The 25230-nt window shown below is 58.5% G+C and overlaps 1 protein-coding gene across 1 annotated transcript; it reads right to left on the reverse strand.

The window, feature by feature from the left end:
* Positions 1-6547: 6547 nt before the first annotated feature.
* On the reverse strand, positions 6548-23350 carry LOC103128379 (alcohol dehydrogenase E chain-like). The gene is made up of 9 exons (XM_060186340.1): positions 23309-23350; positions 21792-21893; positions 16625-16763; positions 15374-15461; positions 10951-11170; positions 9976-10236; positions 7660-7795; positions 7345-7483; positions 6548-6926 (listed from the first exon to the last, which is right to left on the reverse strand). Exons 1-9 carry the CDS (start codon positions 23324-23326, stop codon positions 6902-6904), a joined length of 1128 nt encoding a protein of 375 aa, XP_060042323.1. The 5' UTR covers positions 23327-23350; the 3' UTR covers positions 6548-6901.
* Positions 23351-25230: the final 1880 nt, after the last annotated feature.

The following is a 25230-nucleotide window of genomic DNA, read 5'->3' on the forward strand; positions in this document are numbered from 1 at the left end:
ATGGTGCTGTCCTCAAGGTGGCCGTGGTCAGTGACCTTGGACCAGCTGCTTGTGCCCAGAGTCTGCTGACAACCCCAACAAGTGGTACCCTCTTATGCCTGTGAGTGACCCTGGGGTCCTGCTGCTGGACAGAAGGACAGGCTGTGAGTGACCCTGGGGACCTGCTGGATAGACAGAGGGACAGGCTGTGAGTGAACCTGGGGACCTGTGGATAGACAGAGGGACAGGCTATGAGTGAACCTGGGGACCTGCTGACTGGACAGAGCGACAGGCTGTGAGTGACGCTGGGGACCTTCTGGATAGACAGAGGGACAGGCTGTGAGTGACCCTGGGGCCCTGCTGGCTGGACAGAGGGACAGGCTATGAGTGACCCTGGGGTCCTACTGGATAGACAGAGGGACAGGCTGTGAGTGACGCTGGGGACCTGCTGGCGGGACAGAGGGACAGGCTCTGAGTGACCCTGGGGTCCTGCAGGATAGACAGAGGGACAGGCTGTGAGTGACCCTGGGGACCTTCTGGATAGACATAGGGACAGACTGTGAGTGACCCTGGAGTCCTGCTGGCTGGACAGAGGGACAGGCTGTGAGTGATCCTGGGGACCTGCTGGCTGGACAGAGGGACAGGCTATGAGTGACCCTGGGGACCTGTTGGATAGACAGAGGGACAGGCTGTGAGTAACCCTGGGGACCTTCTGGATAGACAGAGGGATAGGCTGTGACACTGGGGTCCTGCTGGCTGGACAGAGGGACAGGCTGTGAGTGACCCTGGGGCCCTACTGGCTGGACAGAGGGACAGGCTATGAGTGACCCTGGGGTCCTGCTGGATAGACAGAGGGACAGGCTGTGAGTGACCCTGGGGTCCTGCTGGCTGGATAGAGTGACAGGCTGAGAGTGACCCTGGGAACCTGCAGGATAGACAGAGGGACAGGCTGTGAGTGACCCTGCGGACCTGCTGCTGGACAGAGGGACAGGCTGTGAGTGACCCTGGGGACATGCTAGATAGACAGAGGGAAAGGCTGTGAGTGACCCTGGGGCCTTGCTGGCTGGACAGAGGGACAGGCTGTAGGTGACCCTAGGGACCTACTGGCTGGACATAGGGACAGGCTGTGAGTGACCCTGGGGCCCTGCTGGCTGGACAGAGGGACAGGCTGTGAGTGACCCTGGGGTCCTGCTGGATAGACAGAGGGACAGGTTGTGAGTGACCCTAGGGACCTGCTGGCTGGACAGAGCGACAGACTGTGAATGACCCTGGGGTCCTGCTGGCTGGACAGAGGGACAGGCTGTGAGTGAACCTGGGGTCCTGCTGGCTGGATAGAGTGACAGGCTGAGAGTGACCCTGGGGACCTGCTGGCTGGACAGAGGGACAAGCTGTGAGTGACCCTGGAGACCTGCTGCTGGACAGAGGGACAGGCTGTGAGTGACCCTGGGGACCTGCTGGATAGACAGAGGGCAAGGCTGTGAGTGAACCTGGGGTCCTGCTGGCTGGACAGAGGGACAGGCTGTGAGTGACCCTGGGGTCCTGCTGGCTGGACAGAGGGACAGGCTATGAGTGACCCTGGGATCCTGCTGGCTGGACAGAGGGACAGGCTATGAGTGACCCTGGGATCCTGCTGGATAAACAGAGGGACAGGCTGTGACCCTGGGGTTCTGCTGGATAGACAGAGGGACAGGCTGTGAGTGACCCTGGGGTCCTGCTGGCTGGACAGAGTGACAGTCTGAGAGTTATCCTGGGGACCTGCTGGATAGACAGAGAGACAGGCTGTGAGTGACCCTGGGGACCTGCTGGATAGACAGAGGGAAAGGCTGTGAGTGACCCTGGGGTCCTGCTGGCTGGACAGAGGGACAGGCTGTGAGTGACCCTGGGGTCCTGCTGGCTGGACAGAGGGACAGGCTGTGAGTAACCCTGGGGACCTACTGGCTGGACAGAGGGGCAGGCTGTGAGTGACCCCGGGGTCCTGCTGGATAGACAGAGGGACAGGTTATGAGTGACACTGGGGACCTGCTGGCTGGACAGAAGGACAGGCTGTGAGTTACCCTGGGGTCCGGCTGGCTGGACAGATGGACAGGCTGTGAGTGACCCTGGTGTCCTGCTGCTGGACAGAGTGACAGGCTGTGAGTGACCCTGGGGACCTGATGGATAGACAGAGGGACAGGCTGTGAGTGACCCTGGGGACCTGCTGGATAGACAAAGGGACAGACTGTGAGTGACCCTGGGGTCCTGCTGGCTGGACAGAGGGACAGGCTGTGAGTGACCTTGGGGACCTGCTGGCTGGACAGAGCGACAGGCTATGAGTGACCCTGGGGACCTGCTGGATAGACAGAGGGACAGGCTGTGAGTGACCCTGGGGACCTGGTGGATAGACATATGGGCAGGCTGTGAGTAACTCTGGGGACCTTCTGGATAGACAGAGGGATAGGCTGTGAGTGACCCTGGGGTCCTGCTGGCTGGACAGAGGGACAGGCTGTGAGTGACCCTGGGGTCCGGCTGGCTGGACAGAGGGACTGGCTGTGAGTGACCCTGGGGTCCTGCTGCTGGACAGAGGGACAGGCTGTGAGTGACCCTGGGGTCCTGCTGGCTGGACAGAGGGACAGGCTGTGAGTGACCCTGGGGACCTGCTGGCTGGACAGAGGGACAGGCTATGAGTGACCCTGGGGTCCTGCTGGCTGGACAGAGGGACAGGCTGTGAGTGACCCTGGGGACCTGCTGGCTGGATAGAGGAACAGGCTGTGAGTGACCCTGGGGCCTTGCTGGCTGGACAGAGGGACAGGCTGTGAGTGACCCTGGGGACCTGATGGATAGACAGAGGGACAGGCTGTGAGTGACCCTGGGGACCTGCTGGATAGACAGAGGGACAGGCTGTGAGTGACCCTGGGGACCTTCTGGATGGACAGAGGGACAGGCTGTGAGTGACGCTGGGGATCTGCTGGCTGGACAGAGGGACAGGCTGTGAGTGACCCTGGGGACCTGCTGGCTGGACAGAGGGACAGGCTGTGAGTGACCCTGGGGCCCTGCTGGATAGACAGAGGGACAAGCTGTGAGTGACCCTGGGGACCTGCTGCTAGACAGAGGGACTGGCTGTGAGTGACCCTGTGGACATGCTAGATAGACAGAGGGAAAGGCTGTGAGTGACCCTGGGGTCCTGCTGGCTGGACAGAGGGACAGGCAGTGAGTGACCCTGGGGACCTGCTGGATAGACAGAGGGACAGGTTGTGAGTGACCCTGGGGACCTGCTGGCTAGACAGAGGGACAGGCTGTGAGTGACCCTGGGGTCCGGCTGGCTGGACAGAGGGACAGGCTATGAGTGACCCTGGGGTCCTGCTGCTGGACAGAGGGACAGGCTGTGAGTGACCCTAGGGCCCTGCTGGCTGGACAGAGGGACAGGCTATGAGTGACCCTGGGGTCCTGCTGGATAGACAGAGGGACATCTGTGAGTGACGCTGGGGACCTGCTGGCGGGACAGAGGGACTGGCTGTGAGTGACCCTGGGGACCTTCTGGATAGACACAGGGACAGGCTGTGAGTGACCCTGGGGACCTGCTGGATAGACAGAGGGACAGGCTGTGAGTGACCCTGGGGACCTGCTGGATAGACAGAGGGACAGGCTGTGAGTGACGCTGGGGACCTGCTGGCTGGACAGAGCGACAGACTGTGAGTGACCCTGGGGTCCTGCTGGCTGGACAGAGGGACAGGCTGTGAGTGATGCTGGGGATCTGCTGGCTGGACAGAGGGACAGGCTGTGAGTGACGCTGGGGACCTGCTGGCTGTACAGAGGAACAGGATGTGAGTGACCCTGGGGCCTTGCTGGCTGGACAGAGGGACAGGCTGTGAGTGACCCTGGGGACCTGCTGGATAGACAGAGGGACAGGCTGTGAGTGACCCTGGGGTCCTGCTGGCTGGACAGAGGGATAGGCTGTGAGTGACCCTGGGGCCCTGCTGGCTGGACAGAGGGACAGGCTATGAGTGACCCTGGGGTTCTGCTGGATAGACAGAGGGATAGGCTGTGAGTGAAGCTGGGGACCTGCTGGCTGGACAGAGCGACAGACTGTGAGTGACCCTGGGGTCCTGCTGGCTGGATAGAGTGACAGGCTGAGAGTGACCCTGGGGACCTGCTGGATAGACAGAGGGACAAGCTGTGAGTGATCCTGGGGACCTGCTGCTGGACAGAGGGACAGGCTGTGAGTGACCCTGGGGACCTGCTGGATAGACAGAGGGAAAGCCTGTGAGTGAACCTGGGGACCTGCTGGCTGGACAGAGGGACAGGCTGTGAGTGACCCTGGGGTCCTGCTGGCTGCACAGAGGGACAGGCTGTGAGTGATCCTGGGGACTTGCTGGATAGAAAGATGGACAGGCTATGAGTGACCCTGGGATCCTGCTGGATAAACAGAGGGACAGGCTGTGAGTGACTCTGGGGTTCTGCTGGATAGACAGAGGGACAGGCTGTGAGTGACCCTGGGGTCCTGCTGGCTGGACAGAGTGACAGTCTGAGAGTTATCCTGGGGACCTGCTGGATAGACAGAGAGACAGGCTGTGAGTGACCCTGGGGACCTGCTGGATAGACAGAGGGAAAGGCTGTGAGTGACCCTGGGGTCCTGCTGGCTGGACAGAGGGACAGGCTGTGAGTGACCCTGGGGTCCTGCTGGCTGGACAGAGGGACCGGCTGTGAGTGACCCTGGGGACCTACTGGCTGGACAGAGGGGCAGGCTGTGAGTGACCCCGGGGTCCTGCTGGATAGACAGAGGGACAGGTTATGAGTGACACTGGGGACCTGCTGGCTGGACAGAAGGACAGGCTGTGAGTTACCCTGGGGTCCGGCTGGCTGGACAGATGGACAGGCTGTGAGTGACCCTGGTGTCCTGCTGCTGGACAGAGTGACAGGCTGTGAGTGACAGTCTCCTCTACTCAGCACCCCCCCCCCCACCGGGTGGTTCCTTTCCTGTCCCTGTCACCTCCAGCGCCTGTTACTGTGTTGTATGTATCCCCTCTAGGCACCTGTGACCATCCCTGTGTCCTCCAGGTGTCTGTGACCTTTCCTGTCACCTGCAAGCACCTGTGACAAGCTCTGTGTTGTGTTACTGATGGTGGCCTGTCCCCCAGACCATCCACACTCTCAGCCAGAGTCTGTACAACACAGCTTCAAAAAAGACCCCAGAGACCAGAAGTTCCCTCTTGCCATGGGGTCTGGGCTTAATCCCAGACGGCCAGGGCATGGCAGGTGCACTATCTGCTTGAGCTATCCTGCTGGTGTGTTTCTTTCTTTTTTTTTTTTTAAGGGGGGGGGGGAGAGAGAGAGAGAGAGAAAGAGAGAGACTCCTGCAGCCCTGCTCCATTGCCCATGCAGTGTCCCCCTGGGATCTGGGGCTTGAACCCAGGTCCTTGCATGTGGTGACCTTTGTGCTCTACTGAGTGCGCCACCGACTGACCTCAGAGCCCTTCTCAGCCATGGGGAGTGGACGTGGGAAGGTGGAGCCTTGGGCAGGAAGCCACTGCTCAGCACCATAGTCAACCATTGTGGTCAGCCATTGTGGTCGGCCATTGCGGTGGGCCATTGTGGTCAGCCATTGTGATGGGCCATTGTGGTCAGTGATTGTGGTCACCCATTGTGGTCACCCATTGTGGCCAGCCATTGGTGTCAGTGATTGTGGTCAGCCATTGTGGTTGGCCATTGTGGTCAGCCATTGTGGTCGGCCATTGTGGTTAGCCATTGTGGTCGGCCATTGTGGTCAGCCATTGTGGTCGGCCATTGTGGTCAGTGATTGTGGTCAGCCATTGTGGTCGGCCATTGTGGTCGGCCATTGCGGTGGGCCATTGTGGTGGGCCATTGTGGTGGGCCATTGTGGTCAGCCATTGTGATGGGCCATTGTGGTGATTGTGGTTGGCCACTGTGGTCAGCCATTGTGGTCGGCCATTGTGGTTAGTGATTGTGGTCAGCCATTGTGGTCGGCCATTGTGGTCAGCCATTGTGGTCGGCCATTGTGGTCAGTGATTGTGGTCAGCTATTGTGGTCGGCCATTGTGGTCGGCCATTGTGGTCGGCCATTGCGGTGGGCCATTGTGGTCAGCCATTGTGATGGGCCATTGTGGTGATTGTGGTTGGCCATTGTGGTCAGCCATTGTGGTCAGTGATTGTGGTCAGCCATTGTGGTCGGCCATTGTGGTCGGCCATTGCGGTGGGCCATTGTGGTGGGCCATTGGGGTGAGCCATTGTGGTCAGCCATTGTGATGGGCCATTGTGGTGATTGTGGTTGGCCATTGTGATTAGCCATTGTGGTCAGTGATTGTGGTCACCCATTGTGGTCAGTGATTGTGGTTAGCCATTGTGGTCGGCCATTGTGGTCAGTGATTGTGGTCAGCCATTGTGATTAGCCATTTTGTTTAGCCATTGTGGTCAGCCATTGTGGTCGGCCATTGTGGTCAGTGATTGTGGTCAGCCATTGTGATTAGCCATTGTGGTCAGTGATTGTGGTCAGCCATTGTGGTCAGCCACTGTGGTCAGCCATGGAGGTCAGCAGCCAGGCCGGCCATACAAGCACTCATAGGCAAACACTCAGGGGAGCTTGCTTGGCAGTTTAATGCTACCCTTGGGCCGGATGGACAGGGGTCTGTGCAGGGGCTGTGCGGAGCAACCTCAGGCAGCACAGGGAGAAGCCTGCCCCCTCCCCCACCCTCCCCAGCTGGACCATGCTCCTCTTGCCCATCTGCAGGAAGTCAGCTGGGCGGCGGGCAGGTGTGGCCAGGGCGTGAGGACATAGGGGTGTAGCCAGCAGGATGAGGCCTGGCCCAGTCTGGTGGGCCCAGGATGGGGGACAGGACAGGACGGGACAGGGTGTGAGGCCACAGGTTCCGGGTCCAAGGATGCTTTCTGCTGAGACCAGGGCCCAGCTCCTCCTCCCACCGTGTGAGGCCTCAGAAGGTCAGGATGGTGCGGACACTGTCAGGAGCGGATGCCGCTGACCACACGGCCAGGGGACACCACTGACCACATCCTCCAGGGGCCACCACATGGCCAGGGGAGGTGCCCTCCTCGTGCCTCAGGAAGTGCGCTATGTGCTCCCTGCTCTGGGGCTCAGTGTTTCTCAGGTGCTCTGAGGGACTCCGGTTCCCCTGATCTGTCATTTCATTTTCTCTTATATGTGACTGGACAGAGACATGGAGAGGGTGACCAAGAGACAGGCACCAGCGGGCCTGCTTGTCCACTGCAGGGGGGACGGTCCCTGCTCGTGGTGATGGGGCTCCTGGGTGCCTGTCCACCCCACCCTGACCCCATCACTCATCCCCCCATCCCCACCCCTCTCCCCCTGCCCCCTATCTGTCCCTCCCCCAGTCCCTCTGCCCCTGTCCCCCCTTACCTCTGTCCTGAGCGCAACAGCTCAAAGCCCTCATTGATCTTCTCAAAGGGCAGCACGTGGGTGACCAGTGCATCCAGCTTGAACTTGCCGGACATGAATTCCTCCACAAGCCTGGGCACCGAGTCCCTGCTCTTGAAGCCTGGACAGGGGACAGTGTGACCCACAGGTGACACGGGGTAGGGGCGGGTGCTGGGGGCAAGGGGGAGGTGGGGGAGGCTGGGGTGCAATGCGGAGGGCAGAGGGAGGCAGGGAGAGAGCAGGGGGAGGACAAGGGATGGCTGGGTCGGCAGAGGGACAGTCCCCCCGGGCACCTACCCCCGAAGACGGCCCCCTTCCAGGTGCGCCCGGTCAGCAGCAGCATGGGGTTCAAGGAGAGGCTCTGGGCATTGGGTGGCACCCCTACCACGACGCTCACCCCAAAGGCGGGGTGGCAGCTCAGCAGGGCAGTCATCTGCGGGGACAGAATGCGGGACAGTGGGGGACAGGCTGTGGCCCCCTTCACTGCCCAGCCCTGGGGCCCTTGTCACCACTTCACCTCTGCTCCCCACAGCCTCTCCATGTCTGGTGCTGCTCCCCATAGCCTCTCCCTGTCTGGGGCCGCTCCCCACAGCCTCTCCATGTCTGGGGCTGCTCCCCACAGCCCCTCCCTATCTGGGGCTGCTCACCATAGCCTCTCCATGTCTGGGGCTGCTCCCTATAGCCTCTCCCTGTCTGGGGCTGCTCCCCTAGCCTCACCCTGTCTGGGGCTGCTCCCCACAGCCTCTCCCTGTCTGGGGCTGCTGCCTATAGCCTCTCCCTACTGAGGCTGCTCCCCACAGCCTCTCCCTGTCTGGGGTTGCTCCCTGCAGCCTCTCCCTGTCTGGAGCTGCTCCCCACAGCCTCTCCCTGTCTGGGGCTGCTCCCTATAGCCTCTCCCTGTCTGGGGCTGCTCCCCACAGCCTCACCCTGTCTGGGGCTGCTCCCCATAGCCTCTCCCTGTCTGGGGCTGCTCTCTATAGCCTCTCCCTACTGGGGCTGCTCCCCACAGCCTCTCCCTGTCTGGGGTTGCTCCCCACAGCCTCTCCGTCTGGGGCTGCTCCCCGCAGCCTCTCCCTGTCTGGGGCTGCTCCCTATAGCCTCTCCCTGTCTGGGGCTACTCCTTATAGCCACTCCCTGTCTGGGGCTGCTCCCCACAGCCTCTCCCTGTCTGGGGCTGCTCCCCACAGCCTCTCCCTATGTGGGGGTGCTCCCCACAGCCTCTTCCTGTCTGGGTTTGCTCCCTATAGCCTCTCCCTGTCTAGGGTTGCTCCCCACAGCCTCTCCCTGTCTGGGGCTGCTCCCTATAGCCTCTCCCTGTCTGGGGCTGCTCCCCTAGCCTCACCCTGTCTGGGGCTGCTCCCCACAACCTCTCCCTGTCTGGGGCTGCTCTCTATAGCCTCTCCATGTCTGGGGCTGCTCCCCACAGCCTCTCCCTTCCTGGGGCTGCTCCCCACAGCCTCTCCCTGTCTGGGGCTGCTCCCCACAGCCTCTCCCTATCTGGGGCTGCTCCCCATAGCCTCTCCCTCTCTGGGGCTCCTCCCCATAGCCTCTCCCTTTTTGGGGCTGCTCCCTACAGCCTCTCCCTATCTAGGGATACTCCCCAAAGCCCCTCCATCCCCAGGGATGCTCCCCACAGATTCTTCCTCTCCAGGTCAGCTCCCCACAGCCCCTCCCTGTCTGGGGCTGCTCCCCATAGCCTCTCTATCTGGGGCAGCTCCCCACAGCCTCTCCCTGTCTCGGGCTGCTCCCCATAGCCCCTCCCTGTATGGGGCTGTTCCCAATAGTCTCTCCCTGTCTGGGGCTGCTCCCCACAGCCTCTCCCTGTCTGGGGCTGCTCCCCACAGCCTCTCCCTATCTGGGGCTGCTCCCCATAGCCTCTCCCTCTCTGGGGCTCCTCCCCATAGCCTCTCCCTTTTTGGGGCTGCTCCCTACAGCCTCTCCCTATCTAGGGATACTCCCCAAAGCCCCTCCATCCCCAGGGATGCTCCCCACAGATTCTTCCTCTCCAGGTCAGCTCCCCACAGCCCCTCCCTGTCTGGGGCTACTCCCCACACCCCTCCCTTTCCAGAGCTGCTCCCCACAGCCTCTCCTTCCCCGGGGCTGCTCCCCACAGTCCCACCCTGTCTGGAGCTACTCTCCAAAGCCCCTCCCTCCCCAGGTCTACTCCCCACAGCCTCTCCCTCCCCAGGTCTACTCCCTACCGCCTCTCCCTCCCCAGGGCTACTCCCCACAGCCCCTCCCTCCCCAGGGCTGCTCCTCACAGCTTCTTCCTCCCCAGGTCTACTCCCCACAGCCCCTCCCTGTTTGGAGCTACTCTCCAAAGCCCCTCCCTCCCAAGGTCTACTCTCTACAACCACTCCCTCCCCAGGGCTACTCCCCAAGCCTCTCCCTACCTAGATCTACTCCACACAGCCTCTCCCTCCCCAGGGCTGCTGCCCATAGCCCCTCCCTCCCTCACTGGGGCTATTCCCTGAGGAGCTTGCTCAGTGATGGAGGGAGTAGGTCGCAGCAGCACGGACTGTGCTAAGGCCACAGGAGCCATGGCAGCTGCAGACCTGATGCTCAGGGACCCGCTCTCTGCTGAGAGTCCTGAGCAGTGGGTATGAGACCTACCATGGTGTCCAGCTGGCCGACGACCTCGAAGGTGAAGTCGGCACCGCCCCCAGTCCTCTCGGACAGCACCTCGCTGACCGGCTGCTGGAAGTCAAGGGGGCTGAGGCACTCGGTGGCCCCCACGGCCATGGCCTTGGCGAACTTGTCCTTGTTGATGTCCACGCCGATGATCCTGGCCGCGCCAGCCGCCTTGCAGCCCATGATGACGGCCAGCCCCACGCCGCCCAAGCCAAAGACGGCGCAGGTGGACCCGGGGGTGACCTGACCGCCAAGCAGAGGGGCGCTTGCACCCGGGACGGCTAGCCCACAGCTTGACCCCAGCCCCCTCCCACCCTGAGGGAGCTTGGTGGGGCCGAGTGAATGGCCATGTGGTCTGGTCAGTGTGGGGGGTGCCCCTATGTGAGCCCAGGATACCCCACTATGAAAACCTGCTTTGGGTAAAAGCACTGCCCAGGACTCCTGATGGTCCGGGTCACTGCCCAGGCCGCTGTCCCCACAGGAAGCAGTCGTGTCACCAGGCTGACAGGTCCTGGGCCCGGTGCCCACCGCTGCCGCCTACTATAGCCCCCCCACCATGTGCGGTCTCTAAGTGAGGACAGACATCTGTCCGTGAATGAGGCCTCTGTGCCGGACACCAGGCCCTACCAGCTAAGAGGCCTTGGCCAGGAGCCCTGAGGCTGGGCTGCCACTAGCCCCGGCCTCCCCCTGGTTGCGGGGACTCCTGTCCACTTGGAAGCTCACGCCACCCCCTCCTGCACGCTCTGGATGATGTGGCCCCCACCGCAGCTCTGTCCCACCCTGTGCTCTGTCCACCACCCTCTGTGTCCCCCTCCCCCTGCCCCATCACCCATTTACCCCATCCCCACCCCACCCCCTATCCCTCTCCCCTGTCCCCCGTTCCCCATCTCCATCCCCGTCCACCCCGTCCCCATTCCCCTGTGTCCCCATCCTTGCCCGCCAGCGACCTGCCCCCACCTTGGCGACCTTGACCGCAGAGCCATAGCCAGTGGAGAAGCCACAGCCGATGAGGCAGACAGTGTCCAGGGGGGCGTCCACGTGGATGGGGGCCACGGAGTTCTCGTTCACCACTGTGAACTGGGAGAAGGTGCTGGTGCCCAGGAAGTGGTGCAGCGGGCGTCCACGGCACGAGAAGCGGAAGGTGCCATCCTGCATGGCGCCCTGCTTACTCTCGATGCTGGAGACACACTGAGCTGAGGGGGTGTGCTGGGCACAAGCGGCCACACGCAGCCACACACAGCTTGGGGGGGGTGCCAACACACGTAGCCACACCTGTCACACGCGGTGGAGGGCAGGTGTGCCTGGGCAGTACAGTCACACACAGTCACACAGAGTCAGTCTCTCTCTCTCCCCCTCTCTCTCACACACACAGTCACAGTCTCTCACACTCACATACATACAACCACAATCACAACGTCTCTCTTACACAGAGTCAGTCTCTCACACTCACAGACACACAACCACTCTGTCTCTCTCTCTCACACAGTCAGAGTCTCACACACACGCACAACCACTCTCTCTCTCTCTCACACAGAGAGTCACAGTCTCTCAAACTCACACATGCACACAAACCCTCTGTCTCTCTCTCACAGAGTCAGTCTCACGCTCACACATGCACAACCTCTCTCTCTCTCACACACAGAGTCACAGTCTCTCAAACTCACACTCACACAACCACTCTCTCTCTCACACACAGAGTCACAGTCTCACACTCACACACACACAACCACTCTCTCTCTCACACACACACAGTCACAGTCTCACACTCACACACACACAACCACTCTCTCTCTCACACACACAGAGTCACAGTCTCACACTCACACACACATAACCACTCTCTCTCTCACACACACAGAGTCACAGTCTCACACTCACACACACAGAGTCACAGTCTCACACTCATACAACCACTCTCTCTCTCTCTCTCTTTCACACAGAGTCACAGTCTCTCAAACTCACACATGCACACAAACACTCTGTCTCTCTCTCACAGAGTCAGTCTCACACTCACACATGCACAACCTCTCTCTCTCTCACACAGAGTCACAGTCTCTCAAACTCACACTCACACAACCACTCTCTCTCTCACACACACACAGAGTCACAGTCTCACACTCACACACACACAACCACTCTCTCTCTCTCACACACAGAGTCACAGTCTCACACTCACACACACACAACCACTCTCTCTCTCTCACACACAGAGTCACAGTCTCACACTCACACTCACACAACCACTCTGTCTCTCACACACACAGAGAGTCATAGTCTCACACTCACACACACACAACCACTCTCTCTCTCTCACACACACAGAGTCACAGTCTCACACTCACACTCACACAACCACTCTCTCTCTCACACACACACAGAGTCACAGTCTCACACTCACACACACACAACCACTCTCTCTCTCTCACACACAGAGTCACAGTCTCACACTCACACACACACAACCACTCTCTCTCTCACACACACACAGAGTCACAGTCTCACACTCACACACACACAACCACTCTCTATCACACACACACAGAGTCACAGTCTCACACTCACACACACAACCACTCTCTCTCACACACACACAGAGTCACAGTCTCACACTCACACACACACAACCACTCTCTCTCTCTCACACACACAGAGTCACAGTCTCACACTCACACTCACACAACCACTCTCTCTCTCACACACAAACAGAGTCACAGTCTCACACTCACACACACACAACCACTCTCTCTCACACACACAGAGTCACAGTCTCACACTCACACACACACAACCACTCTCTCTCTCACACACACAGAGTCACAGTCTCACACTCACACACACACAACCACTCTCTCTCTCACACACACAGAGTCACAGTCTCACACTCACACACACAGAGTCACAGTCTCACACTCATACAACCACTCTCTCTCTCTCTCTTTCACACAGAGTCACAGTCTCTCAAACTCACACATGCACACAAACACTCTGTCTCTCTCTCACAGAGTCAGTCTCACACTCACACATGCACAACCTCTCTCTCTCACACAGAGTCACAGTCTCTCAAACTCACACTCACACAACAACTCTCTCTCTCACACACACACAGAGTCACAGTCTCACACTCACACACACACAACCACTCTCTCTCTCTCACACACAGAGTCACAGTCTCACACTCACACTCACACAACCACTCTCTCTCACACACACACAGAGTCACAGTCTCACACTCACACTCACACAACCACTCTGTCTCTCACACACACAGAGAGTCATAGTCTCACACTCACACACACAGAGTCACAGTCTCACACTCACACACACACAACCACTCTCTCTCTCACACACACAGAGTCACAGTCTCACACTCACACACACACACAACCACTCTCTCTCTCACACACACACAGAGTCACAGTCTCACACTCACACACACACAACCACTCTCTCTCACACACACACAGAGTCACAGTCTCACACTCACACACACAACCACTCTCTCTCTCACACACACAGAGTCACAGTCTCACACTCACACAACCACTCTCTCTCTCTCACACACACAGAGTCACAGTCTCACACTCACACACACACAACCACTCTCTCTCACACACACAGAGTCACAGTCTCACACTCACACACACACAACCACTCTCTCTCTCACACACACAGAGTCACAGTCTCACACTCACACACACAGAGTCACAGTCTCACACTCATACAACCACTCTCTCTTTCACACAGAGTCACAGTCTCTCAAACTCACACATGCACACACTCTGTCTCTCTCTCACAGAGTCAGTCTCACACTCACACATGCACAACCTCTCTCTCTCTCTCTCTCACACAGAGTCACAGTCTCTCAAACTCACACTCACACAACCACTCTCTCTCTCTCTCTCTCTCTCACAGTCATAGTCTCTCAAACTCACACACACATAACCACTCTGTCTCTCTCTCACACAGAGTCATAGTCTCACACTCAAGGCACGGACAACTACTCTGTCTCTCTCTCTCACACAGAGAGTCACAGTCTCTCAAAATCACACTCACACAACCACTCTCTCTCACACACAGTCACAGTCTCACACACACGCACAACCACTCTGTCTCTCTCTCACACACACATAGTCATAGTCTTTCACACTCACACAACTCACACACAGTCACACACAGTCTTTCTCTCACACACAATCACATACACACAGCTGAGAGCAGGTGTGTCTGGGACACACACAGTGACATACAGTCACACAAAACCACACACACAGAGACGAGGCACAGGCACTGCTCCAGGGCACACACACAGGCATGAAGACACAGGGTGTGAGGTGAGGGCACAGGGTGTGAGTTCACATAGGGGTGTGATGTGAGGGCACAGGGTTGTGAGGTGAGTTCACACAGGGGTGTGAGATGAGGGCATAAATATGTGAGGTGAGTTCACACAGGGGTGTGAGATGAGGGCACAGATATGTGAGGTGAGTTCACACAGGGATGTAAGGTGAAGGTACAGGGGTGTGAGAAGAGGGCACAAGGTGTGAGGTGAGGGCACAGAGGTGTAAAGTGAGGGTACAGGAGTGTGAGGTGAGGGCACAGGGGTGTGAGGTGAGGGCACAAGGGTGTGAGGTGAGGGTACAGGGGTGTGAGGTGAGGGCACAGGGGTGTGAGGTGAGGGTACAGGGTATGAGGTGAGGGTACAGGGGTGTGAGGTGAGGGCACAGGGGTGTGAGTTGAGGGCACAGGGGTGTGAGGTGAGGTTACAGGGGTGTGAGGTGAGGGTACAGGGGTGTGAGGTGAGGGGTACAGGGGTGTAAAGTGAGGGCACAGGGGTGTGAGGTGAGGGTACAGGGTGTGAGGTGAGGGTATAGGGGTGTGAGGTGAGGGTACAGTATGTGACGTGAGGGTACAGGGGTTTGAGGTGAGGGTACAGGGTCTGAGGTGAGGGTACAGGGGTGTGAGGTGAGGGCTCAGGGGTGTGAGGTGAGGGTACAGGGGTGTGAGGTGAGGGTACAGGGGTGTGAGGTGAGGGCACAGGGGTGTGAGGTGAGGGTACAGGGGTGTGAGGTGAGGGCACAGGGGTGTGAAGTGAAGGCACAGGAGTGTGAGGTGAGGGCACAGGGGTGTGAGGTGAGGGTACAGGGGTGTGAGATGAGGGTACAGGGGTGTGAGGTGAGGGCTCAGGGGTGTGAGGTGAGGGTACAGGGGTGTGAAGTGGGGTTACTGGGGTGTGAGGTGAGGGTACAGTTGTGTGAGGTGAGGGCACAGATGTGTGAGGTGAGGGTACAGGGTGAAAGGTGAGGGCACAGGGGTGTGAGGTGAGGGCACAGGGGCGAGGTGAGGCTCATGCTCAGGGGTGAGCATGTGTTGCCTAGCTGCCTACCCGTTCATCTGGCAGTAGTTGGCCTCAGGGTGTTTGCAGACGCTGCACTGCTCACACTGGGGGATGAACAGCGGGATGACCTTGTCACCTGCAGGCAGGGTTCTCCTAAGCCACCAGGCATCCATGCCAGGCTTGGGGTGCAGCCCACCCCACAGCATTCCCATGGACACAGGGTCACATGTGTTCCTGCCACCTACTTGTGTGCCAGGTGACCCCCTCGCCTCAGAGCCATGGCCTGTGCATTCACTGTGGGCCTCTGGGACCCAACTCTGTGCTCTCTGGGCATGACTGCACCTACTTTTTGTGAGAGGAAGGCATGCAGGGAGCCCAGTAGCATGTGGTGCATGCAGGGAGCCCAGTAGCGTGTGGTGCATGCAGGGAGCCCAGCAGCGTGTGGTGCATGCAGGGAGCCCAGCAGCGTGTGGTGCGTGCAGGGAGCCCAGTAGCGTGTGGTGCACGCAGGGAGCCCAGCAGCATGTGGTGCACGCAGGGAGCCCAGCAGCATGTGGTGCACGCAGGGAGCCCAGCAGCGTGTGGTGCACGCAGGGAGTCCTGCAGCGTGTGGTGCACGCAGGGAGCCCAGCAGCGTGTGGTGCGTGCAGGGAGCCCAGCAGCGTGTGGTGCGTGCAGGGAGCCCAGCAGCGTGTGGTGCGTGCAGGGAGCCCAGCAGCGTGTGGTGCGTGCAGGGAGCCCAGCAGCGTGTGGTGCGTGCAGGGAGCCCAGTAGCGTGTGGTGCGTGCAGGGAGCCCAGCAGCGTGTGGTGCGTGCAGGGAGCCCAGTAGCGTGTGGTGCGTGCAGGGAGCCCAGCAGTGTGTGGTGCATGCAGGGAGCCCAGCAGCGTGTGGTGCGTGCAGGGAGCCCAGCAGCGTGTGGTGCGTGCAGGGAGCCCAGAAGTGTGTGGTGCATGCAGGGGGCCCAGCAGTGTGTGGTGCATGCATGGAGCCTAGCAGTGCGTGGTGCATGCAGGGAGCCCAGCAGTGCGTGGTGCATGCAGGGAGCCCAGCAGCATGTGGTGCATTCTGGGAGCCCAGCAGCGTGTGGTGCATGCATGGAGCCCAGCAGCGTGTGGTGCATGCATGGAGCCCGGCCGCGTGTGGCGCATGCAGGGAGCCCAGCTGCGTGTGGCGCGTGCAGGGAGCCCAGCAGCACGTGGTGCAGAGAGACATGAAGGTGTGACCCTACAGGTTCCTTCATCACCCATGACCCCTGTCCTATTCAGGCTGCAGAAAGTGGGGGCCTGGGACCACTCACCAGGCTTCACGGTGGTCACACCTTCCCCAATGCTCTCCACGATGCCGGCTGCCTCATGACCAAGAATCACGGGCAGATCTCTGGGCAGACTCCCGGTGACCACGTGCTCATCCGAGCGACAGATCCCCGTGGCCACCATCTGGGGGTAGGGAGTGGTTGCTGAGGGGAGGCCTGGCCAGCCTCACCCTGCCCGTCTGTTCGTGAGTCACTTGGGCGCTGCCCCGATGGACAGCCAGCTGGCTCCTTCATCCATAAAAGCTCTGGGGGCTGCTCTGGCCTGAGGGCAGCAGGCGGGGGCTGGGCAGCACTGCCTGGGGGGAGGTCAGAGCCCCTACCTGACCTGCTGGCTCTGAGGACGGACCACTGCCCTCAACCCTCCCTGCCACGTGGGTGGCAACTGACCAGCAGGCCCTTCCTGGGGGGTCACTGTGCCCTCTGACCCCTGTCCTGCTGTGTGGACACACGGAGCCCTCTGACCCCTGTCCTGCTGTATGGACACATGGAGCCCTCTGACTCCCCACCCCCTACCCCTGTCCTACTGTGTGGACACATTGAGCCCTCTGACCCCCTGTCCTGCTGCATGGACACACTTACCCCCTGTCCTGCTGTATAGACACACTGACACCCTGTCCTGCTGTGTGGACACACTGACACCCTGTCCTGCTGTGTAGACACACTGACCCCCTGTCCTGCTGTGTGGACACACTGACCCCCTGTCCTGCTGTGTAGACACACTGACCCCCTGTCCTGCTGTGTGGACACACTGACACCCTGTCCTGCTGTGTGGACACACTGACCCCCTGTCCTGCTGTATAGACACACTGACACCCCGTCCTGCTGTGTGGACACACTGACACCCTGTCCTGCTGTGTGGACACACTGACGCCCTGTCCTGCTGTGTGGACACACGGACCCCCTGTCCCGCTGTGTGGACACACTGTTGTCCTGTCCTGCTGTGTGGACACACTGACACCCTGTCCTGCTGTGTGGACACACAGACCCCCTGTCCTGCTGTGTGGACACACGGACCCCCTGTCCTGCTGTGTGGACACACGGACCCCCTGTCCTGCTGTGTGGACTGTCGGAGACAGCAGGTCCTTGACAGACAAGGCCCCTGGGCCTGTGAGCAAAAGGCTGGCAAAGTAGGCCTTTTGCAAACCCCTGACCCGAACAGGGACCCGGCACGAGGGATAATCGTGAAGGACCCTGCGGAAGAGCGCCGGTGAAGAAGACTAAAGAAGAGCTGCGGGGAGTCAAGGTGCAGTCGGGAGTAATAATGATGGGGCACTCTTTGTGCAAGTCTTACAAGGCATGCTTGAAAGTAGAGGACCTAAGCTAGGGGAGCCGCAAATCACTAAGCTCTGATGATTTATAGAGGACGTTTGTCCTTGGTTCCCGAAAGGGAAAACTATTAGTTCCCTGTAGAAACTGTTGCTATTTAGAGCTTGATCAAGGAATTGCTTAGATAGTAAGACAGAGAGAGAGAGAGAGAGAGAGAGAGAGAGCGAGAGCTGAGAAGAAAGCTGAGTAGATAAAGGGAATACAGAAAAGGCTGGGGATCAGTCTCGCCTGACTCATGAGGTAGGGGAGAAGGATCCGGAGCCTTCTGCCCCGCTCGTTGCCTGGCCTCCGCCCTGTAGCCCTGAAGGGCAGCTGCCGTGGGATGAAAAGTTAGATTTAAAAGATGAGACGGCTGCCTATAATCATGACAGGTTAGTAATGTTGAAATGTCGTGATGTGTAAGAGGAAAAAAATTTCAGGTAAAACTTATCTGGGGCCATCTAATGTAGAGCTGTATAGATGTTTTAGCTAACCAGTTATCTTTTTTTCATTTTATTCAAGAAGTGTGCCCCTGGTTTCCCTGAAAAGAACTTTAGATATTGAAATATAGGGACACTAGGTGAAAAATTAAGAGAGTTTTATGTTCAAAATGGACCAGAAATGTTCCAGTTGAAACCTTTTCACTTTGAAACTTGTTCAGAGATTTTTTTAGATCTTAATCATGAGTTATTTTCTCTTTCACAGCGACTTGCTACTTCTGATATAGTTGTTACTGAGCTAACTCTCCTATTTAGAAAGACTACAAAAACTATTATCAAACAATTGGCTTTTGAAAGTACAAATTCTACTTGTCAAACTTGAATTAGTCCTTTTAGAGAGACAGGCTCACATTTTCCGTGGCTTTGGCCACCGCCACTGCCCTCTCCACCACAACCCCACAAGGGGGAGAGAGAAAGAGAAAAAAAGCTACAAAAAAGAGGATGGAAGCGTGCAGATTCCTTCCCAGACTTTGCTTCCGTTTCTCATCACTGGGGCCAAAAAAAACACCATTCATAAACCCCTGGTTAAACAGAAAGGCTTGCTGGAAAAGACCAGATGCTCCACAAACACTGGGGCGAGGGTACGCTTGTCTTTCCACAACTACAACAGCTTATAAGGCAAAGAACACCATCCTGTGTTTGTCGGACACCTATGAGCCCACAGCGGCCTCCCTGGGCCTCTTGCAGAAGGTAACTTGGTTACTGATTTAGCTACCAGCACAGCTATTTTTACCATCCAAGAAGCTGCTGCTTCTCACGCTATTCACCATCACAATTCTTACAGCCTTAGTCGACAGTTCCATATTCCTAGAGAAGCTGCTAGACAAACAGTGAAACAATGCCACACATGTCCCATGTCTCTGCCAGTTCCACATTATGGGGTGAACCCCAGGGGATTATTACCCTATCAAATATGGCAAGTAGATGTGACACACATACCGTCCTTTGGGAAATTCAAGTATATTCATACAGTGATAGACACATTTTCTGGATTTATTCTTGCCTCACCCAGAAGTGTAGAAGCTCCTAAAGATGGTACTGCACACTGTCTGTATTGTTTTAGCATCCTAGGCATCCAAAAAGTCATTAAAACAGATAATGGGTCAGGATATACAGGGAAGAAATTCCAAACTTTCTGTCTACAATTTAACACCGAACACAAAACCGCCATTCCTTATAATCCCTAAGGATAAGGCATAGTAGAAAGAGCTCATCTGACACTCAAAAATCAAATGAATAAAATAAAAAGGGAGAGTTTTACCCCTATACTCCTATAAATCTCTTGCATCACGCTCTGTCATAAATTTTAAAAATTTGGATGCACATGGTCAGTCAGCAGCAGATAGGTTCTGGGGAGCTACAACTCATCGTTCTAATGCAGCTGTGTTTTGGAAAGACCCGTTGACAGGACAATGGAATGGACCTGATCCACTATTCATTTAGGGAAGAGGGCATGTGTGGGTGTTTTCTCAAACAGGTAAAAGACCCCCCCTCCCCGTGGCTGCCCAAGAGATTGGTCTGAAACGCAGGCGGATGGGTCGAGACCGTAGGAGGACCCAGAGGGTCTCATCCCACCAACGAAAAGGACGAAGATCCGGGACAAGCTGAGAAAGAGAGCTACGAAGGGAGCAAAACCACCCAACTGGAGGCAGTTAAACGGTTAACCAGTGATATGCTGATATATGTGTGACTCCTTCAAAGCATGAGACAAATACCCCCATGAGAAAGGGTCCGAGCATACCTTTTAGGTGTGTGGCACCATACAAATTTTTCCCTAGATTTGCAATTGTTGCATGAAGAAATACAGGCTTTGAGAAATGCTAAACCTGTAGATATTGATCTGGCACACACAAAAAAAAAAACTGAAGACATGATTAAAAGATTCATTTCTGAACTGCCATCACTAGGAGGCTTTAAGAAAATTACGTTCCTCTTAGGAACAATGGGAACGTTTGTGCTTGCTTTAACCTGTTTATTGCCAATAATTACCAGGAGTCTGATGACGTCAATCCGTGTTATTCAAGTAGAACTACATCAAACCCGATTACACAATCAAATTCTTTAAATAAGATAGGAAAGGGGGAGATGTCGGAGGCAGCAGGTCCTTGAAAGGCAAGGCCCCTGGGCCTGTGAGCAAAAGGCTGGCAGAGTAGGCCTTCTGCGAGCCCCTGACCTTTCTCTTCAGATGATTAGAGGAAGCTGGGAAAAAGACAAAGACTTTGCAGACTCCTTGGGAAAATGATCAAGACTTTGCAGACAGACTCCCTGGGTAAGAATAGCTAGCTAACTGCATGTACTTTCACGCCCATGACTGCGTGTACTTCCACTGTCGCTTGCTTATGTCTTGATAAATTTACAAAGGTACAAGATGCACGCTGTAAGTATAAAAGACTGTGAGGAAATACATGTGGGCGCTCAGCCATCGTGCTGTTGGCCCTCCCGATCCCATTCCACTGTCTTCTTTCTTTTCTCAATCCTCGCGCCCTCTCCAGGTACTGTTCCTGGTCGGCTGGTTCCGACCAGAGTGGACACACGGACGCCCTGTCCTGCTGTGTGGACACACTGACACCCTGTCCTGCTGTGTGGACACACTGACGCCCCATCCTGCTGTGTGGACACACTGACACCCTGTCCTGCTGTGTGGACACACTAACGCCCTGTCCTGCTGCATGGATAGACTGACACCCTGTCCTGCTGTGTGGACACACGGACACCCTGTCCTGCTGTGTGGACACACTGACACCCTGTCCTGCTGTGTGGACACACTTCTCCCTGTCCTGCTGTACAGACACACTGACACCCTGTCCTGCAGTATGGACACACTGATACCCTGTCCTGCTGTGTGGACACACTGACACCCTGTCCTGCTGCGTGGACACACTGATGCCCTGTCCTGCTGTACAGATGCACAGACACCCTGTCCTGCTGTGTGGACACACTGACACCCTGTCCTGCTGTGTGGACACACTGACGTCCTGTCCTGCTGTGTGGACACACTGATGCCCTGTCCTGCTGTGTGGACACAGTGACGCCCTGTCCTGCTGTGTGGACACACTGACTCACTGTCCTGCTGTGTGGACACACTGATGCCCTGTCCTGCTGTGTGGACACACTGACGCCCTGTCCAGCCATGTGGACACACCGAGTCCTCTGACCCCTGTCCAGCCGTGTGGACACACCGAGCCCTCTGACCCGTCCTGCCGTGTGGACACACCGAGCCCTCTGACCCCTGTCCTGCCGTGTGGACACACCGAGCCCTCTGACCCCTGTCCAGCCGTGTGGACACACCGAGCCCTCTGACCCATCCTGCCGTGTGGACGTGCTGCACGCGCCCTCCCCCCAGTTACCTTGATCCGGACTTCATGGGCCTTGGGTGGGGCCACCTCCACATCCTCGATGGAGAAGGGCTTGTTGTGCTCCCAGAGCACGGCTGCTTTGCACGTGATCACCTGGAAGAGGCGTGACGCCGGTGACGCCCCCAGCAGAGCCCCCAGCAGGCTGCCCTCCCTCTGGGACCCCCAGCAGACTCCCTTCCCTGTGGGAGCGGCAGCAGGGACCCCAACATGGCCCCCAGGGAGAGCGGGTCCCCCCACTGTCTCTCCTCTGCCCCCCCCCCAGTGTCACAGTGCACAACACCCGTCTGCAGGGACTGGTCACTGCAAACCGGGCTCTGGCTAGTGACCCCACACCCGGTGTCCCCGCCCCCAAAGACCTGGCGACGGCCCCTAGTCTGTGCAGAGGGGACCCACAGGTGAAGGTGATGGACCCCTTCCTCGGCCTGACCCCGCCCCAGGCTGACCCCGCCCTCGGGATGACCCCGCCCCCAGGCTGACCCAGTCCATTAGCCTGACCCCCACTCTCGGCCTGAGCCCACCCCTCGGCCAGACCGCCAATTGCGGCAGGACCCCGCCCCTCGGCCTGAGCCCGCCCCTGGCTGACCTCCCAGACCCCCACCCCCACCCCCCCCAGCCCCCAGTGCAAAGTCCAAGCTTCCAGTGCTAGCAGCTGTCTCCCCCAGCCTGGCCCTGGGGCCTGACAGTTGGTGACCAGAGAGCAAAGAAAGCTGTGAGGCCCGACCTGAGCTCAGGGCACCCAAGACACACGGACTCAGGAAAGAGCCCGGGCCCGGGGTCACCCCCCACCACACGCTGCTCCCCCAGGACAGATAGATGGGCTCAGGGAATGGGCCGGGCCAGTGAGTGCCAGTCGGCGAGTGGGCCCCCCAGTCCTGGGGCCAGGCCGGGGTCAGTGGGTCGAGTACGGGGCACACGAGCTCAGGTCCCGGGGCCGTGTAGGGTGGACTGTCCATCGGGGTCACGTGGAGTCCCCTCCAGCTGGTCATCACACTCCCCACCATCAGGGCCTCCAGCACCAGGCCTGACTTAGAGACAGAGAGACAGAGACAGAGAGACAAGAGGAAGAGAGACAAGAGGCAGAGGCAGACAGAGACAGAGAGACAGAGGCAGAGAGAGGCAGAGAGAGACAGGCAGAGGCAGAGAGAGACAGGCAGAGGCAGAGAGACAGAGGCAGAAAGACAGGAGGCAGAGAGACAGAGATAGAGGCAGACAGAGAGAGACAGAGGCAGAGAGACAGACAGAAGGAAACAGCCCAGCATCACAGCTGTCAGGCTGGGGCCTGGACTCACCACTCAACTGAACTACCCACCAGCCCCACATCAGACCTGAGCCTAGGGGCGGGGGGGGGGAGGGCTGGGGGCAGCCTGGAGCCTAGGCCAGTGTGGAATCCCCCCCCCACACACACACACGTGCTTCAAGCCTACAAACAGTGTGGACACAGACCCCCTCCCTGCCTGGCGTCGAGCCTGGGCCAACGTGGACGTGGCCCTGTGCTGCCGGTCGCCTACCTTCCCCACAGTGTCCATGCTTGTCCAGGGTCAGACGCTGCACTGAGCCCCAGCAGACTCTGCTTCTGGAAACACAGCAGGACAACACCTGCCTCAAGCCACACCTCCGTGAGTCAGCGGGATGGGATTGGATGGGACTTTATCAAATGCTTCCTGTCCCTGCCAAGAATGTCCCTGTCCCCTAGGACTCCTGTCCCTTGCGGTGGTTCCTGTCCCCTGCCAAGAGTGTCCCTGTCCCCTAGGACTCCTATTCCCTGAGGTGATTCCTGTCCCTGCTAAGAGTGTCCCTGTCCCCTAGAACTCCTGTCCCCTGCAGTGGTTCCTGTCCCCTGCCAAGAGTGTCCCTGTCCCCTGTGGTGATTCCTGTCTCTGCTGAGAGTGTCCCTGTCCCCTAGAACTCCTTTCCCCTGTGGTGGTCCCTGTCCCTGCTAAGAGTGTCCCTGTCCCCTAGAACTCCTGTCCCCTGCCAAGAGTGTCCCTGTCCCCTAGGACTCCTGTCCCCCGTGGTGGTTCCTGTCCCCTGGGTCTCCTGTCCGCTCTGATGGCCCCCGTCCCCTGTGGTGGCCCTGTCCCCTGTGGTGACCTGTCCCCTGTGGTGACCTGTCCCGTGGTGGCCCCATCCCCTGTGGCGGCCCCTGTCCCCTGTGGTGGCCCCATCCCCTGTGGTGGCCCCGTCCCCTGTGGTGGCCCCGTCCCCTGTGGTGGCTCTGTCCCCTGTGGTGACCTGTCCCCTCTGGTGGCCCCACCCCCTGTGGTGGCCCTGTCCTGAGCTTGGCTCCATGGCCCTCTCTCTTAACTGACCAGGACCTGCAGCTTCAGACACAAAAGGCTGAGCAGGGGATCAGGTGGCCCCAGAGACGCTAATCTCCCCAAGACCACAGCCGGCCTCATGTGAGGGCCCCCTCACAGTGAGGGGAGAGGGGTGGCCCAGTCAGCATTCAAGCCAGGTGCTGCCGGAGGCCACTGATGTCCCTCTGATCACAGCTAGCCATTAGTGTTGGTCCTCACAGAAAGTTCAGGAAAGTCCAAATGCTCATTCTCAGTCCTCCTGGGGCTGCGGGGGACAGCCAAGAAGAGCGAAGCAAACCCACATTGCCATGGTCCGGGAGGTGGCACACTGGATAAAACACCAGACTCTTGGGCATGAGGTTCTGAGTTCAATCTCAGGAAGCACATGTGCCAGGGTGATGCCTGGTCCTTTCTCTCTCCTTCTATGTTTCTCATTAACAAATAAAATCTTTAAATAAAAAAAAAAAAGAACATACATTGCTAAGGATAGGTGAGGTGACTGGGTGATAGGAGGTGACAGGGTGCTGGGGCCTTGGGACAGAAGGTGAGGTGACAGGGTGCTGGGGCCCTGGGACAGGAGGTGAGCAGACAGGGTGCTGGGACCCTGGGAGGAGGTGAGGTGACAGGGTGCTGGGGCCCTGGGACAGGAGGTGAGGTGACAGGGTGCTGGGGCCCTGGGACAGGAGGTGAAGTGACAGGGTGCTGGGGCCCTGGGACAGGAGGTGAGCTGACAGGATGCTGGGGCCCTGGGACAGGAGGTGAGGTGACAGGGTGCTGGGGCCTTGGGACAGGAGGTGAGGTGACAGGGTGCTGGGGCCCTGGGACAGGAGGTGAGGTGACAGGGTGCTGAGGCCCTGGGACAGGAGGTTAGGTGACAGGGTGCTGGGGCCCTGGGACAGGAGGTGAGCTGACAGGGTGCTGGGGCCCTGGGACAGGAGGTGACAGGGTGCTGAGGCCCTGGCACAGGAGGTGAGGTGACAGGGTGCTGGGGCCCTGGGACAGGAGGTGACAGGGTGCTGAGGCCTGGGACAGGAGGTGACAGGGTGCTGGGGCCCTGGGACAGGAGGTGAGCTGACAGGGTGCTGGGGCCCTGGAACAGGAGGTGAGGTTTCAGGGTGCTGGGGCCCTGGCAC

This window comes from Erinaceus europaeus, chromosome 2, assembly GCF_950295315.1.
Source record: "Erinaceus europaeus chromosome 2, mEriEur2.1, whole genome shotgun sequence".
Taxonomy (NCBI): domain Eukaryota; kingdom Metazoa; phylum Chordata; class Mammalia; order Eulipotyphla; family Erinaceidae; genus Erinaceus; species Erinaceus europaeus.

Excerpts from the sequence above, each read along its gene's own strand:
- LOC103128379 (XM_060186340.1), bottom strand. Across the intron at positions 15,462-16,624 it reads TGTGACCACCGTGAAGCCTG|GTGACAAGGTCATCCCGCTG; the intron begins GTGAGTGGTCCC and ends CCCTGCCTGCAG. Across the intron at positions 6,927-7,344 it reads CTGTTGCGCTCAGGACAGAG|TGTCCGCACCATCCTGACCT; the intron begins GTAAGGGGGGAC and ends CGCTCCTGACAG.